The 16,736-nt window shown below is 45.6% G+C and overlaps 2 protein-coding genes across 2 annotated transcripts; both read right to left on the bottom strand.

Annotated features, from left to right (window-relative positions):
* Positions 1–3,761: 3,761 nt before the first annotated feature.
* LOC139313912 (kunitz-type serine protease inhibitor bitisilin-2-like) lies at positions 3,762–5,833 on the bottom strand. Its single transcript, XM_070939392.1, has 3 exons — positions 5,752–5,833; positions 5,143–5,304; positions 3,762–3,811 (listed from the first exon to the last, which is right to left on the bottom strand). The coding sequence occupies exons 1-3, from the start codon at positions 5,831–5,833 to the stop codon at positions 3,762–3,764; spliced, it is 294 nt and encodes a 97-aa protein (XP_070795493.1).
* A 4,912-nt stretch (positions 5,834–10,745) lies between these two features.
* LOC139315514 (kunitz/BPTI-like toxin) lies at positions 10,746–15,256 on the bottom strand. The gene is made up of 4 exons (XM_070941875.1): positions 15,172–15,256; positions 13,927–14,088; positions 11,711–11,854; positions 10,746–10,891 (listed from the first exon to the last, which is right to left on the bottom strand). Exons 1-4 carry the CDS (start codon positions 15,254–15,256, stop codon positions 10,842–10,844), a joined length of 441 nt encoding a protein of 146 aa, XP_070797976.1. The 3' UTR covers positions 10,746–10,841.
* Between the last annotated feature and the right edge of the window lie 1,480 nt (positions 15,257–16,736).

Genomic DNA, 16,736 nt, shown 5'->3' on the forward strand with positions numbered 1-16,736 from the left:
ATAAAAACCTCATGTATAAAACAAACTAATAAAAGAGAAAAATTGTGTAATAAATTAATAAAATATAATAACCCCATCCCCACCTTTTCTCAGGCAGAGGTGAGAAGCCTCCAACTCTCACTCTCTGGAAGGGCTCTTCACCACAGCCACAAGAGTCCTTTAAGGAGGATCCGTGTGAATAGAATAACAGAGTTGGAAGGGACCTTGGAGGTCTTCTAGTCCAACCCCCTGCTTAGGCAGGAAACCCTATACCATTTCAAACAAATGGTGATCCAACATGTTCTTAAAAATTTCCGGTGTTGGAGCATTCACGATTTCTGGAGGCAAGTTGTTCCACTGATTAATTATTCTAACTGTCGGGAAATTTCTGCTCAGTTCCAAGTTGCTTCTCTCCTTGATTAGTTTCCACCCATTGCTTCTTGTCCTGCCTTCAGGAGCTTTGGAGAATAGCTTGACCCCCCCAACTCTTCTTTGTGGCAACTCTTGAGATATTGGAAGACTGCTATCATGTCTCCCCTAGTCCTTCTCTTCACTAGACTAGCCATGCCCAGTTCCTGCAACCGTCCTTCATAGGTTTTAGCCTCCAGTCCCCGAATACTCTTTGTTGCTCTTCTCTGCACTCTTTCCAGAGTCTCAACTTCCTTTTTACATCATGGCGACCAAAACTGGATGCCGGATTCCAAGTGTGTAACCACAGGCTTGAACAAGGTGGTTTGTTGCACGAGGATTTGTGTAAAGAGGAACACTCAGAGCAAGCAGTGAAGCCTTCAAATCTGGAGTGACCTTTGCCTTGGCCAAGCAGGGAAGGACTTGCTGAGAGAGACCTGGGGGGGGGCAGAATTTCCTGACAATCTGAGCACAAACACCTGGGCAGGTGATGCTACCTGCTGGCCATTTTATGACCACAGTGGCAGAAAGTCTGCAAAAGTTGATGGAGTTAGCTGAGATGGCTAAACTGACAGCTATGATTAAAGAAAAAAAATGATTCCTTTTGTTTCTACTTGGAAACGGTTGCTGGACTTTGTGCTTGAGGTGGAAAAAAATGAAACTTTGATTTGGGCTTTACCAATTAAATAATTTTCTTGTTATAGAAATGTCTAGTTCAGACTACAAATAAAAATTAAGATAAGCAAGAAAATGGCAAGAGAACACCTGTCTGATCGTCACCAGGACCTGATGGATTACATCCCAGAGTTCTGAAGGAGCTGACAGATTATATCTCAGAACTATTGTACCTCCTGGAGCATCGGGGAATTATCAGAGGATTGGAAAAGAGCTGATGTGGAAAAAGGAAAAAAAAACAGACCCAGGAAATTACAGAACAATCAACCCAACATCAATACTTGGGGATATAGTGGAAAAAAATAATCAAAAAACAGATCTGTGAACATCTAGAAATAAATAAGGTTACAACTAGAAGCTAGCATGGGTTTGTTAAAAACAGATCAAGCCAAACCAATCTTATTTCATTCTTTGACAAAGTGACTAAATTAGTAGACCAGAAAACTGCTGTCGACATAGTATACTTAGACTTCAGCAAGGCATTCGACAAAGTAGACCACAACCTACTTCTTGGTAAGCTAGAAAAAAAGTGGGATAGACAACATCATCACCAGATGGATTTGTAACTGGCTGACCGTACTCAACGAGTAGTTCTTAATGGTACCACATCTACATGGAGGGAAGTGAGCAGTGGGATGCCACAAGGTTCCCTCTTAGGCCCAGGACTCTTCAATATCTTCATAAATGGCTTAGATGAGGGAACAGAAGAGGAACTCATCAAATTTTCAGATGACACTAAACTGGCAGGAACAGCCAACACCCCAGAAGACAAACTCAGGATCCAAAAAGATCTTGACAGATTTGAACAATGGGCCATATTCAACAAAATGATATTTAATGTGGCAAGATTTTTAAGCAAGATTTTACACCTGGGCAGGAAAAATCAAAGGTACAAGAACAGCTTAGGCAAAATGTGACTCAAAACCAGTCACTGTGAGAGGGACCTTGCAGTCCTAATGGATGATCATTTGAATATGAGCTAGTGGTGTGTAGCAGCGGCCAAAAGAGCTTATACAATCCCTGGTTATATAAACAGATGCATAGAATTAAAATCACTTGAAGTATTTGTACTGCTTTATAAAACCTTCCTAGGGCCACACCTGGAATTTGCATCTAGTTTTGGTCACCACATTGCGAAAAAGATGTTGAGACTTTGGAAAAAGTGCCAAGAAGAGCAACTAAGATGATTTATAGCAAGGGTGGGTTCTAAATTTTTTTTACTACCGGTTCTGTGGGTGTAGCTTATTTTGTGGGTGTGGCTTGGAGGTCATGTGACTAGGTGGGCATGGCTAGCTGGTCAGAGTCATTTCTGGAAGGTCCTCACACTTGCGACCAGTCCTCGCACTTACAACCCGACTCATTTGTTTGCTTTTAACACTGATCAGCTGTAGGGCGGCCCTTTGAAGCCCCACGGCAAGAGTTTAAACAGTTTTTTTTCCCTCTAGTCATCAGCTGGGACTCAGGAAGCAGCAATAGATTGGGGGTGGGACCAAATAAAAGGTAAGAATAACGGGGGGTGGGGGGGTGGGCAGGCGGGGGGGGGAGAACCGGTTCGGTGATGTCATATCGTCACTCCTACCGGCTTGGCTGAACCGGACCGAACCGGGAGAAACCCACCACTGATTTATAGGCCTGGAGACTAAAACATATGAAGAATGGCTGCAGGATTTGGGTTTGGCCAGTCTAGAGAAAACAGGGACTAGGGGGAACATGATAGCAGTCTTCCAGTCTTTGAGAGGCTGCCCCAAAGAAGAGTTGGGGGTCAAAGCCCCTGAAGGCAGGACAAGAAGCAACGGCTGGGAACTGATCAAAGAGAGAAGCAACCTGGAATTAAGGAGGAATTTCCTAACAGTGAGGACAATTAACCAGTGGAACAGCTTGCCACCAGAAGTTGTGGGTGCTGCATCCCTGGAGGTTTTCAGGAAGAGGCTGGACAGCCATTTGTCTGAAATGGTAGAGGGTCTCCTGCTTGAGTAGGGGGCTGGACCTCTAAGGTCCCTTCCAGCTTTATTCTGAGTAGCTGAGAGATCCCAGACCAACTGTTGGCCTCACCATTAATGCCTGGCTTTGTTCACACAAAACCCTTGACCTGCTTCTAATCCCTTCCCTTCCCTCCCTCTCCATGAGATGAAGTTACTGGTGACTTAGGAACAGGTGGCAGAAAGGAGATTTTGTGTGGACAGCTATAATATAAGTTTAAAACTGACAAATATCTACATACATGAGAATCCTTCCCATATCTAATATTTTTCCTACCATTCTGTTTTACTTTCCTGGGTTTTTTCCGCTTCTCTTCCCCCCCCCTTCTCCTTAATTAAAAAAAGGCTTAAAACTTTCTCTGATTTGCCTCGTTGTCTCCAGCCAGACCATCCATGTGGAACCATCAGCGAGTAGCAGAGTCTCTGGGTCCATCCCAGACTTACTCTGGAGTAAACCCTTTGTAGGGACTGAGTTTCTGGGATTTTGTGCTCCGAGAGCTTCTTCCCCTTTGCATCACCTCTGGAAAGTCATCTTGCCTCTCATCTCCTCTTTCTCTGACAAGGTGGGGAGAAAACCCCCCAAAGGGACCCAAGGAGACACCTGAGACAGATAAGGATGCCAGGACCAATGCTTTATTGCAGAGGAGAAGGAATGAGCCCAGGGTGGGGTTTGGGGGGAGGGTCTCCAGGGTGGTGCAGAACAGAAGAAGGGTCTTTGGGTCAAATTCGAACAGTAGTTCCAATTCTCGTGGGTCTCCTCGTTATTGATGCTGTAAAAACAAATGTTCAGATATGAGCTTTCTGTCCAGAACGGCCTCCAGTGCCTCATCTTACAACCAGGGAGACCCAAAGCTGAAATCAGGAGGAATGTTTTGATTAGGAGAGAGCCAGGACTCGGGACTCAGGAGGGGGATGGACACTCTAAATGCCCCTCCTCTCTTGGCTGGGATCAGGGGTGGACATGCACAGCCCCAGTTTCCATCAAAGAGGAAGGAGGAATTTCAGGGAATGGGAGGCAGAGACTTTCTGTGCTGGTTCTGCAGACTCCCACAGCCCCCTCCTCAAATACAGAATGGGATAAGATAGGACCCTCCCCCAAGCAGAGGCTGGACAACCAGAGAGGTCTTCTTTCCTTGGACCTCCTGGAAGTTGCCTGAAGTTCTTAGGCTAAATGGGGAGCTTGAAGATCTGAGTGGCTCCCTCAGAATTGAATCCTTGGTGGTTCATAGACTGGGCAGGATAGAGCCATCATGCCAACATCCATATAAGGACAAAAAAAACCAGCAGAAAATAATTCCCTACTCAAGAAAAACACATTCCCACCAAGGATGAGCCTTGGTGGCACAGCAGACTAAAGCACTGTTAAGTAACACCAGCTGCCTGCAATTACTGTGAGTTCAAATCTCACCAGGCTCGAGGTTGACTCAGCCTTCCATCCTTCCGAGGTAGGTAAAATGAGGACCCGGTTTGTGGGGGCAATAAGCTGACTTTGTATAAAAAAGAACACCGCTTGGGGGGGCCCAAAAGCCTTACTAAACAGGTATACACAAAAGTATGAAGGCTATTGCTTAAAAACCATTGTAAGCCACCCTGAGTCTCCAGAGAAGGGCGGCATATAAATCGAACAAATAAATAAATAAATAAATAAATAAATAAATAAATAAATAAATAAATAAATAAATAAATAAATAAGACTTTCAGGGCAAGCTGAAATATCAAAACAGGGAACAAACCCTACACTAAGCTGCACTGATGATGTTCTCTAGTTGGGTCATGAAACGTCTGCAAGAAAATAACTACACTCAGAGAGCACCAGGGACTGCACTCTCCTTCTCCTTCTCCTTCTCCTTCTCCTTCTCCTTCTCCTTCTCCTTCTCCTTCTCCTTCTCCTCCTCCTTCTCCTTCCCCCCTCCTCCTCCAAGCTCAGATAGCAGCAGAAATTCCACAGTTCAACCTGAGTGATAAAGATTCACTTCTATGGAATCGATCATAGTCTGTTGTGAGAACTACACTGTTACATTAAGCTACCCTATGCTTAATTTTAAGAGACAACAATCCTTTTTCAATGCAGAAGTCAATCTGCAACTCCTTCCCTACTTACCAACACAGGTGTACTGGCATTGATCTTTGGTCCCAAACCTGTTGGCATTGCCCCAACAACCACCATAAATAAAAACTTTACATTCGTTTGAAGCTGAGTCATAGTAGTAGGCTGGAAAGATGGCAAGGCATGGTCCGGGGTCAGGAGGAAGATAACAAAACTCTGTGACAAATGGAAAGGGGAGGGAGGGGGGATGTTATTTGATTAGACAGAACAAAAGTCTTTAAGGCTCTTCCCCAACTTGGTGCCCTTTTAGCATGCTCAGATTGCAAACAGTTGAGAACCATCTAAGATGTTTCCATTTGGTTTCCTGCTCTGGGGGTTGGATCAGATGGCTGACTGGATTGTTCCCATTGCTTAAAATCCTGATTCAGCTGCTGCATTTAATTGAGATAGGTCGGCCCCCACCTAAAATTGCATCTCTCTTTCTTGGGGCCCACTCCCATTTCTGTCTTCTACTCAGCTGACACCCAACCACCATATCCAGAACCTCCCCAGAAGAAGCCCCACCAAGCCAGAGGTTCTAGACCGGGGTCTTTGGGGGGGGGAAACTCTGGTCACTTCAGCCCCTCCCTGCAAAGGGTCTCAAGATTTTTCTAAAAGCTCTACCTGGCCGGTTCTGGCCGGAGACAGGGGTCAGCTCCCAGAGGCTGAGGAGTCCCAGCAGGAGAAGAAGACCTCCAGAAGACATGATGAAACCATCTGCCCCACCCTTGGGCTTCTGGCTCTATTTATTCTCCCAACTGGAAATTTCACATCCAGGAAGCAGTTGTAATGCAGAGACAATTTGAATTCATTTCTCTTTCATAAGTTGGTTGAACAAGAGGTGACAACATTCAGAGTTGCATTGAGTGGCCAGTGTGGGGAAAGCTAAACAGGTCCCTGTTGCTCTGTTCCAGTCCCTCCCTCACACAGAAGGCCCTCCAAGACAGAAGTCTTATTCTCCAGGTTCCCACTCCCACCAAATGTGAAGTTCTCTTCAGTCTGGTACTCTTCGGTCTAGGTCCAGGGTCACAAAGTCCAAGAATGAAGGCAAAAGTCCACAAATCCACACACACAAAGTCTGAAATCCAGGCACACTCCAAAGCCCATGCAGCACAACCAAATCAAGCTATGAGTCTTCCTCCTCCTCTTCCTCCTCTTTCTCCTCCCCCTCCTCCTCCCAAGGTTCCGACCGATGCCCTAATAAAAGCAAGCCCTTTAGCAAGAAAAATCCAGTTGTTTATTAGGAGCGCCATATCGGCACGGACCAAGCAAAGCCAACTCTGACTTCACCCAGTTCGCGCCTTGCCTCTGACCCTGTTGCCCCCTCCCCCCATGGTGTGTCACCAGTCACATTCCTCAATGACCGTTCCCCAATGAAGCAATTTTGTGGGTCGTAGAAATCACTCCCTTCTGCCATTGTGGGTCTCTGTGGAGATGGCCTTGCCTTCGGGTGGCTAGGATGTGTTTTGTTTTGACTGTGGTGTGAATTCCTCGGTGCAGCTGGGAGGTACGATTTCCCATCCCCCTGCCTATGGCAACTCGGGAGCAGGTCAGGAAAGCTTTGTGAGTTGACAACCTCCTCCCTTCTAGCACTGATGTTGTTCCCCAGATGGGTAATGAAACATCTGCAAGAAAACAACCAAGCTCAGAGAACAAGAAAATGGAATGGCAGAAAAAATAATTAGATATACAAGGACGTGTAGAATGTGTATGTTTTATGCATATGTTATTATAGTTGTCCACAAAATATCTCCTTTGCAAGTCTTCTGTTCATAATTAACCAATAACTTCCACAATGGGAAGGAATTAATTTCTCAGCAGATCGAAAAACATCCATTTCCACCCTCCACCCATCAATTTCCACAGCATGAAAAGAAACTGCTCTTCCAGGCTGCAGGAGACCGAAGGACCCTCGGGACCATGTGAGGGGCACACGACTCTCTCAGGACGGCCCTTCTGATTCCTTTTGCCATGGTACACTTTGTGATGCCAACATGCAAACAGGCTTCGTAACCCAGGACACTGTTGTGTAAGCCAGGATCCAGGAAAGACAAGCAGCCCCAGGGCTCACCAGTGCAAACACAAGAGTCCTCCCTTGGCACAGATGACAGGTGTTACCTCAACTGTTGGCCCTTCCTGACATGGGCAAAGCCAACGGTTCATTGCCTTGAGAAAGAGATCTCGACATCCCTCCATTTCCTCTTGTTCCTGCAAGGGATCTTCTCACTTCCTCAAAGCAGGACTTAAAGGTCCATCCGTCCAGCCCAGCCTGGCATTCCTGCTGTTTGGGCACCATGAAGGTTGTGCATCACCCCACTCTTTGTGGGAGCCCCTCAAATACTGGATACTGTTATCATGTCCTTCCTGGTCCTTCCTTTCTGTTAGGAAATGATTATTAGCTAACTTGTTGGGTTGGCAATATATAAACCCTCAATATAGCTTTAAGACTGCTGTAATGCATCATACTGTGTCCTGATTGGTTAGCTCTGTAGGAATCTCCTTAAGAGGGAGCTAGAAACATGGTTTGTTTCTCTTTGCTGGTCTTGATGTTTGATATCTCTGTATGCCACTGTTTGCAAATCCAGAAGAACTGATTATTGTGAATGACTACAACAACTGGTAAGAAGACTTTGTTATTGGATTATCTCTGGACTGTCATTTTGCTATCTCCTGCTTTATATGTGTATGACCTGGACTGTTTATTGGACTGTGCCTTACTATTTCCTGAAAGTAAACACAACTCAGTGTATCTGTGTGTTGGCTGTGTTTATTCGTAACTACTCTCAATCGCTTTCATGTGCACACCCTTGCTACTCAAGGGTTACTCTGCGAATTCCTTAACACTTTCTCTAGACTAGCCAAATCCAAATCCTTCTTTGTATGTTTTTGTCTCCAGGCCTTTAATCCTCTTAGTTGCTCTTCTCTATATTTTTTCCAGTGTCTCAACATCTTTTTGTAATGTGGTGACCAAAACTGGATACAGGATTCCAGATGTGGCCTTACTAAGGGCCCATATATTACATATAAAGAGGTACTAATACTTCACCTGATTTTGATTCTGTTTATGCAATCAAGGATAAGCGATCATCCACTAGGACTCCTAGGTCCCCATCCCCCTCCCTGTTTTTGAGACCCTGGAGATCTGTCTATGGAGATTCTCAGTCATCCAGGTCACGGTTGTCCCACAGGGGCTTTTTCAAGAGGCAACTGGACTTTCTGTTTTTGTTTTTTTTTTAAAGACGTTTCGCTTCTCATCCAGAGCTGAAGAAGCTTCTTGGATGAGAAGCGAAACATCTTCAAAGAAAAACCAGAAAGTCCAGTTGCCTCTTGAAAAAGCACCTTTGGGATGACCCTGGAGATCATTTCGGTAAGATCAAATGGTTCCCTCTTGACCGCAGGGCCAACCCAGTCTCCATCCCCAAAATCTGAACTGCAACTGAGCAGCACTGCCACACCAATTGCACAGAGTGCAGAGAAGAGCAACAAAGATGATTAGGAACCTGGAGACTAAAAGATATGAAGAACAATTGCAGAAACTGGATACGCCTAGTCCTAAGAGAAGCACTAGGGGAGACATGATAGCAGTCTTCCAATATCTCAGGGGCTGCCACAAAGAAGAGGGGGGTCCACCCAGGGGTGAAATGGTCCCAGTTCGGACCGGATCACCCAATCCGGTAGCGATGGAGGCGGGTGGTTTGGAGAACCGGTAGCAAACATCCCTGTCCCCCCGCCCCATGCCCAGCTGAGCTGCACAATCATCAGAGGCTTTTTTCTTTTAAATGCCTCTGACGATCAGGCAACCCAGCTTGGATCATCAGAGGCATTTAAAAGAAAAAAAGCTTCTGCAGATCAGGCAACTCAGCTGGGATCGTCAGAGCCTTTTGAAAGCATTTTTTACAACCTCTTCGCTAAAAAAAAAAAAAAAAAAAAAATTGGCCATGCCCACCTAATCACATTACACCCCCCCAAGCTACGCCCACAGAACCAGTAGCAACAAATTTTAGATTTCACCACTGGGTCCACCTGTTCCCCAAAGCTCCTGAAGGAGCTCCTGAAGAAGACAAGAAGCAATGGGTGGAAACTAATCAAGGAGAGAAGCAACTTAGAACTATGGAGAAATTTCCTGATAGTTAGAACAATTAATCAGTGGAATACCTTGCCTCCAGAAATTGTGAGTGATCCAACACTGGAAGTTTTTAAGATGTTGGATAACCATTTGTCTGAAATAGTATAAGGTTTCCTGCCTAAACAAGGAGTTGGATTAGAAGACCTGGTTCCTTCCAACTCTGTTATTTTCTATTTTATTCTATCTTGCAAAATCCAAGCAATTGTTATTTGGATGCTGTTTTTAATGTTCAGTATCGATGAGGCTTATTGCTATGCAATAACTTCTTAGACTTCTCCTGCATTCTCAGACCTTGCCTAATCCAAATCCACCTCTCACTGCAGTTGAAGCTCTTTCTGCCTTGTGAAATTTAGGAGTTTCCATTAGTTCTTCTGACTGACAGTAGAGTAGATGATGGGGGGGGGGGGTGCGAGTAGATCAGCACAAGCTTTCAAGAAAGAAGGAGTTACTCTGTCTGGGCCTGCTGCTTTTCTGATCTATTGTGTATGAAATAAATCTTGCACATCTTTTTCTAGGAACACCAGAGGTGGAGTGGGGGGCAGAGGGATGGAGATAAGTCCAGGGCATTTGGCTACTGTTGTTGTATGTGAAGTGGGGAGAGGAGCAGTAAAGGACAGTGGTCTCCTCTCCAACCTAGATCAGAACTCATTCTGGCCTTCTGACTATGGACGTTTCGCCTTCTGGACGTGGCTTATGAGAACAGGCTGAAGATCCTGGAGTGGCCATTCTGGAGAGAAGGCAGTGAAGCCAGGACCTTTGAGGAACACTGGAGCGCATCAGAAGATGCCCAAGGGGAGATGGTCAGCAGCTCTTTTCCTGCAGAGGCTTTGGGTTCTCCCAGGAATTGAAGTTACTGGTGACTTATGAACCGGTGGCAGGGAGATTTTGCATGGGCAAGTATTGTATCAGTGGTGGGTTGCCCCTGCTTCGGACCGGTTCACAAGAACCAGTAGTAAAACCGGTGGGAGGCTCTGCCCACTGACCCGGAGGGAAGCTTCTGCACATGCGGTCCCATTGCAAACTGGTAGTAAAGGTAAGTAGAACCGACCCCCGTATTGGGTGTAAAATAGACACGTACCTACATGCATAAAAACCCCTCGTGTATCTAATGTTTTTCCTGCTGTTTTCTTTTCCTGTTTTTCTTCTTTTCTCTTCTGCTTCATTAGATAAAGGCAGAAAACTTTCTCTGATTTGCCTCATTGTCTCCAGCCAGTCCATCCATGTGGAGCCATCGCAGAGTAGCAGAGCCTCCTGTCCCCACCCCCTGGATTTACTCTGGAGTAAACCCTTTGTAGGGACTGAGTGTCAGGGATTTCAGCCTCCGAGACGTGCTTCCCTGGGCATTCTCTCTGGAAAGCCACATTGGGGAAGGATGTGCTGCCTCTCAGCCCCTCTTCCTCTGACAAGTGGGGTGGGGGACACAGGTCAACGCAGGGAGGGGAAACCCCCAAAGAGGCCAAAGAAGACACGTGAGACCAAGAGGGCAGCTGGAACCAAACTTTTATTGCAGAGGAGAAGGAATGAGCCCAGGGTGGGTTTTGGGGGGAGGGTCTCCAGGGTGGTGCAGGACAGAAGAAGGGTCTTTGGGTCAAGTTCGAACAGTAGTTCCAATTCTGGTGGGTCTCCTTGTTGGTAATGCTGTAAAAACAAACATTCAGATATGAGGTTTTTCCCAGAACGGCCTCCAGTGCTTCTCCCTGCCTCATCTTACAACCGGGGAGACCCAAATCTGAAATCAGGAGGCATGGGCTGATTGGGAGAGAAGGGAAGGAACGGGGCGGCAGCCTCTCCCCTGGAGTTATGGGGCTCCATCACTGAGGGTTTCAAGCAAAGGTGGGACAGAATCTTTCCCAGATGCACTTGAAAGTGGGTGGATTAGATGACCTCCAGGGTTTTTTCCAATCCTCTCCTCCTAGGAGACCTCAAGGCCACCTCTTGGAACACAGACAAAGACATGTTCACAGGAGCTTCTAACTTGCCCAGAGGATGAGTGGACCAAAGCGGGCAAGGAGTTCTGTCCTGGTTGCTGCTTCTCCTGGAAGTCTTTGTTGTCTGGGGCCTTCTGGCTTCCTGACCAGGATGGCAGGAGGACCATTTTTTTCAACACAGTGCCCAGCAGAAGCTAAATGGTTGGGGAGGGGCATTCTACCAATGGAGGTTCAAGAGAAGAAGAGGTCAATAGATAGTGGGAGGGGCATGTGGTGAGTCAGTCTCATGGCTTCCACTGATTTCTGTGGATATCTATCAGGAAGAAGGCCCCACCCCACTAAGGTTTGCTTCGGCATCATGGCACCTTCCTCTTTCTTACATCAGCTCCACCTTTGATGGACACAAGGAGAGCCTGAAAGACCCCAGAGAGACCTGCCTGTGCCCAGACCACATCTAGGCCTAGGAGACCCCACACAGCCATTCCTTTGCTCTAAGCAAAGTACACAAGGGACAACTTATGGGACCTACCATGCGTCTCATAGAGAATATCCTTGCACTCAGTCAGGCAACCGTAACGGCAACACTTCTGCATCCCAGGACAATTCCAGTCATTATGACACTTCTCAAGACAAGGACGTTGTTGAGGGCCCTGGGGACACACCCCAGGTTTTTCTGCAAAAAAGAAGATCCCAAGGCTGAAAGAATCCTCTGGAATTGGAATCCCAGGTGAAGGAAGATCTCATCTCTGGGCCTTTCAGGACTAAAAACATCTCCATACATCTAGGATGATAGGTTGCCAGCTGGAGCTGCATTCCCATCTCTTCACCTCTTTTCCCACAAAGCACAGCCATTTTCCTCTGGGGTCAACCTCTCAGGGGCCCGGGGGAAGGGACACAATAACTGGCTTGGTCCCTGGGGGTGTGGACATGTGTACCCCTACTACTCCCCATCGGTTTCCACCAATGAACTTGACTGTTTTTTGAGGAAGAAGAAGACGTTTCTCTTCTCATCCAAGAAGATTCATAACTGATGCAATTTCTTGGCTGGGAAGCAAAAAAAATTTTTTCTTCCTCAAAAACCAATCATGTTGCCTTTTTAAAAAAAACTGCCCCCTCCCCCCTTCTTGGTTGGAATCCTGTGGGTGGACATGCACAGCCCCGGTTTCCACCAAAGAGGAAGGAGGAATTTCAGGGAATGGGAGGCAGAGACTTTCTGTGCTGGTTCTACACCCCCCGACAGTCCCCTCCCCAAATACAGAGGGGATAAGATAGGACCCTCCCCCAAGCAGATGATGGGCAACCAGAGAAGTCTTCTTTCCTTGGACCTCCTGGAAGTTGTCTGAAGTTCTTAGGCTAAATGGGGAGCTTGAAGATCTGAGTGGCTCCCTCAGCACAGGCACCTGGGCTCCCTCACAATTGGGTCCTCGGTGGTTCATGGAGTGGGCAGGATGGAGCCATCATGCCAACATCCACATAACCACATTCTGCAACCCAACAAGACAGACACAGACTTCAGAGGATAATTAGAACTGCAGAAAAAACCATGGCTACCAACCTGCCTCCCATGGAGGACCTGTATCCTGCACGAGTCAAAAAGAGGGCTGGGAAAGTATCTACAGACCCCTCACATCCTGGACATAGACTGTTTCAACTCCTACCCTCAAAATGACGCTATAAAGCACTGCACACCAGAACAACTAGACACAAGGACAGTTTTTCCCCGAACGCCATCACTCTGCTAAACAACTAATTCACTCAACACTGTCAAACTATTCACTAAATCTGCATTACTATTAATCTTCTCATCGTTCCCACCACCCATCTCCTCCCACTTATGACTGTATGACTGTAACTTTGTTGCTGGTATCCTTAAGATTTACTTATTTATTTGTTCCCTATGACTATCATCAAGTGTTGTATCTTATGATTCTTGACAAATGTATCTTTTCTTTTATGTACACCGAGAGCGTATCAGTGGTGGGTTGCTCCCGGTTCACCCCGGTTTGGACGAATCAGTAGTGGCAGCGGCAGGATGCTCCGCCCACCCACCCAGACATCATCAAAAACTCTCTGTGCACATGCAGAAGCACTGCACACTCCCAAAGCATGCGCACGTGCCCGCACTCTACCAATAGCGAACTGGTAGCGCCGGGATTTGAATCCCCCTACTGGAGCATACGCAACATCCTTGTGTGTCCAACCATACTTGGCCAATAAAGAATTCTAATTCTAATTCTAATTCTATAAGCAGGGACAAACAACTCAGAAAAAAATAACACCCCAATCAAGAAAATATCATGAAAAAAACCCACCCCCACCAAGGCTTATTATGCAAACGGAAGTATCTAAACAGAGAGGAAACCCCACTCTCTTCTAGCTTTGATGAAATTCCCTAGTTCAGTAATGAAAAGTCTGTTCCAAGCCCTGAGAGCACTAGTCATTCTCTTTCCAGGGACTGCATTCTCCTTCTCTTCTTCTTCCTCCTCCTCCTCCTCCTCCTCCTCCTCTCTGCAAACCCCACTCCCTTCTAGTATTGATGATGTTTCCTAGTTCAAAAACCACCCAGCTCAGAGAGCACCAGAAATTCCACAGTTCAACCCGATTGACAAAGATTCCCTTCTCTTGAATCCATCATAGCCTGTTGTGAGAACCATGATGCTTCATTAACCCATCTTATGCTTAATTGTAAAAGACGGCAGATCTTTTTCAGTGAAGAGTTCAGTCCAGAACTCCTTCCCTACTTACCAACACAGGTGAAGTGGCATTCATCTTTGGTCTTAAAATTGTTGGCATTTCCCTGGCATCCACCATAAATAAACTCTTGGCATTCGTTTGAAGTCGAGTGGTAGTAGAAGCGAGGGATATACCCTTTACATGGTCCGACCTCGTGAGGAAGATGACAAAACTCTGTGACAAATGGAAAGGGGAGGGAGGGGGATGTTATTTGATTAACTTGCACAAAAATCTTTAAGGCTCTTCCCCAACTTGGTGCCCTCTTAGCATGCTCAGATTGCAAGCAGTCGAGAGCCATCTGGGATATTTTAATTTGGTTTCTGCTCTGGAGGTTGGATCAGATGGCTGACTGGATTGTTCCTCTTGCTTAAAATCCTGATTCTGTTTGTTGAAAATGAATTCAACCAAGAAGCATGGGTCGATGAAAACAAAGAGACTTTATTAAAAGAAAATAATAAAAACAATTTCGCAAAATAGGGTGGTATCCCAGCAGATCTCAACAAGGAGTTTGAGCCAGGAAGCCACACCTGAAGTTTCAAAAGCATTACATTTTATAGTTCCCTATCCTGATGCCCCCCTATGCCCCTCCTACATCGCATCTAGTGACTGATCAAAGCTAATCCGAAGCGCCTTTTAGAGAGAACATCATCTCTTTCTCTAATTACATGTTCATCAACACCTCCCTATAACTACCCATAAAATATTTTGCAAGCATGGCTCTTTCTTATCTCTATTGCCTTGGCATTAAAGAGTGGGCCTCTTTCTAACGGGCCTCAAACAAAAGAAGATCTATTCTAACCCAACATTGTTACATATTGGTATGCTTTCAGCATGTCTTTTCTCCAACTATCTTAAAGCAGAATAATGTCTAACAAATTTAACAGAGTAGCAGAGCTGGAAGGGATCCTGCAGGTCATCCAGTCCAACCCCCTGCTTAAGCAAAATTAAATCTTTACTTATAGGCATTTCTAACCTATATACCTACATACTATTTTATTTTTGAATTTTCTCATATCCTACATGCTGCTGCATTGAGTTAAAGATAGGTCAGCCTTTCCCCTAAAATTGCATCTCTCTTTCTTGGGGCCCCCTCCCATTTCTGTCTCCTACTCAGCTGACACCCAACCACCATCTCCAGAACCTCCCCAGAAGAAGCCCCACCAAGCCAGAGGTTCTAGACTGGGGTCTTTGGGGGGAGAACTCTGATCACTTCAGCCCATCCCTGCAAAAGGTTTCAAGATCTTTCTGAAAGCTCACTTGGACGGTCCTGGCCGGAGACGGGGGTCAGCTCTGCCCAGAGGCTGAGGAGTCCCAGCAGGAGAAGAAGACCTCCAGAAGACATGATGAATCCGTCTGCCCCACCCTTGGGCTGCTGGCTCTATTTATTCTCCCAGCTGGGAATTTCACACCTCCAGATCCAGGAAGCAGGATGACTTAATGCAGTGAGAATCCGAATTCTTTCCTCTTTCACAAGATGGGCGAACAAGAGGTATGGAATCTGAGAGTTGGATTGGCTGGCCAGTTTGGGGGAGTCTGTGCAGGTCCCTCTTGTCCCTGAGAATGGATTGGAATAGAATAGAATAGAATAGAATAGAATAGAATAGAATAGAATAGAATAGAATAGAATAGAAAAGAAAAGAAAAGAAAAGAAAAGAAAAGAAAAGAAAAGAAAAGAAAAGAAAAGAAAAGAAAAGAAAAGAAAAGAAAATCTGGAATGGAATGGAATGGAATAGAAAATATGGAATAGAATAGAATAGAATAGAATAGAATAGAATAGAATAGAATAGAATAGAATAGAATAGAATAGAATCTGGAAGAGACCTTGGAGGTCTTCTAGTCCAGCCCCCTGCTCAAATAAAAGACCCCATACCATTTCAGACAAATAGCTGTCCAGTCTTGTCTTATAAACCTCCAGTGATGGAGCACCCATAACTTCTGAAGACAACTTCTGTTCCACTGGTGAATTCTTCTCACTGTTAGAAAGTTTTTCCTCAATTCCAGGTTGCTTTAGAAAATAAATTGACCCCCCCTCCTCTTTGTGGCATCCTGTTAAATACTGGAAGGCTGCTATCATGTCACCCCTAGTCCTTCTTTTCTCTAGACTGGCCAAACTCAAATCCTGCAACCCTTCTGCATATGTTTTAGCCTTGAGGACTTTGATCATCTTTGTTGCTCTTCTCTGCACTTTTCCCAAAGTCTCAACATCTTTTCTGTAATGTGGTGACCAAAACTGGATGCAGGATTCCAGGTGTGGCCTTACGAAGGCTTTATAAAGAGGGACTAATACTTCACCTGGTTTTGATTCTATGCCTCTGTTTATACAAGCAAGGATTGTATTAGCCTTTTTGGCTGCTGCCACACCTGGCTGGCTCCTGTTTAAGCGATTGTCACTTAGACTGCAAGGTTCCTCACAGTTCCTCATTTTGAGCCGGGTTTTTCTTAATCTGTACTTGTACCTTTGGTGTTTCCTGTTTTTCCTATGAAATAGGATCCATTACAAGTGACCCTGCAGATCATTTCTGTAAAACCGAATTGTTGCCTCTCTGCAATCTGACTGGGTCAACCTGGCCTCCATCCCAACATCTGAACTGCAATGGAGCAGCTGTGCCACACCAGTTGCAATCTTGCAAAATCCAAAAAATTGTTATTTGGATGCTGTTTTTAATGTTTGGTATCGATGAGGCTTATTGCTATGCAACAACTTCTTAGACTTCTCCTACATTCTTAGATCTTGCCTAATCCAAATTCAACTCTCATTGCAGCTGCAGTTCTCTCTGTGTTGTGAAATTTAGAAGTTTCCGTTGGTTCTTCTGACATCCTGT

Source organism: Pituophis catenifer, unplaced genomic scaffold, assembly GCF_029215685.1.
Source record: "Pituophis catenifer annectens isolate HBS135680 unplaced genomic scaffold, rPitCat1.0.hap2 SCAF_3, whole genome shotgun sequence".
Lineage (NCBI taxonomy): Eukaryota > Metazoa > Chordata > Lepidosauria > Squamata > Colubridae > Pituophis > Pituophis catenifer.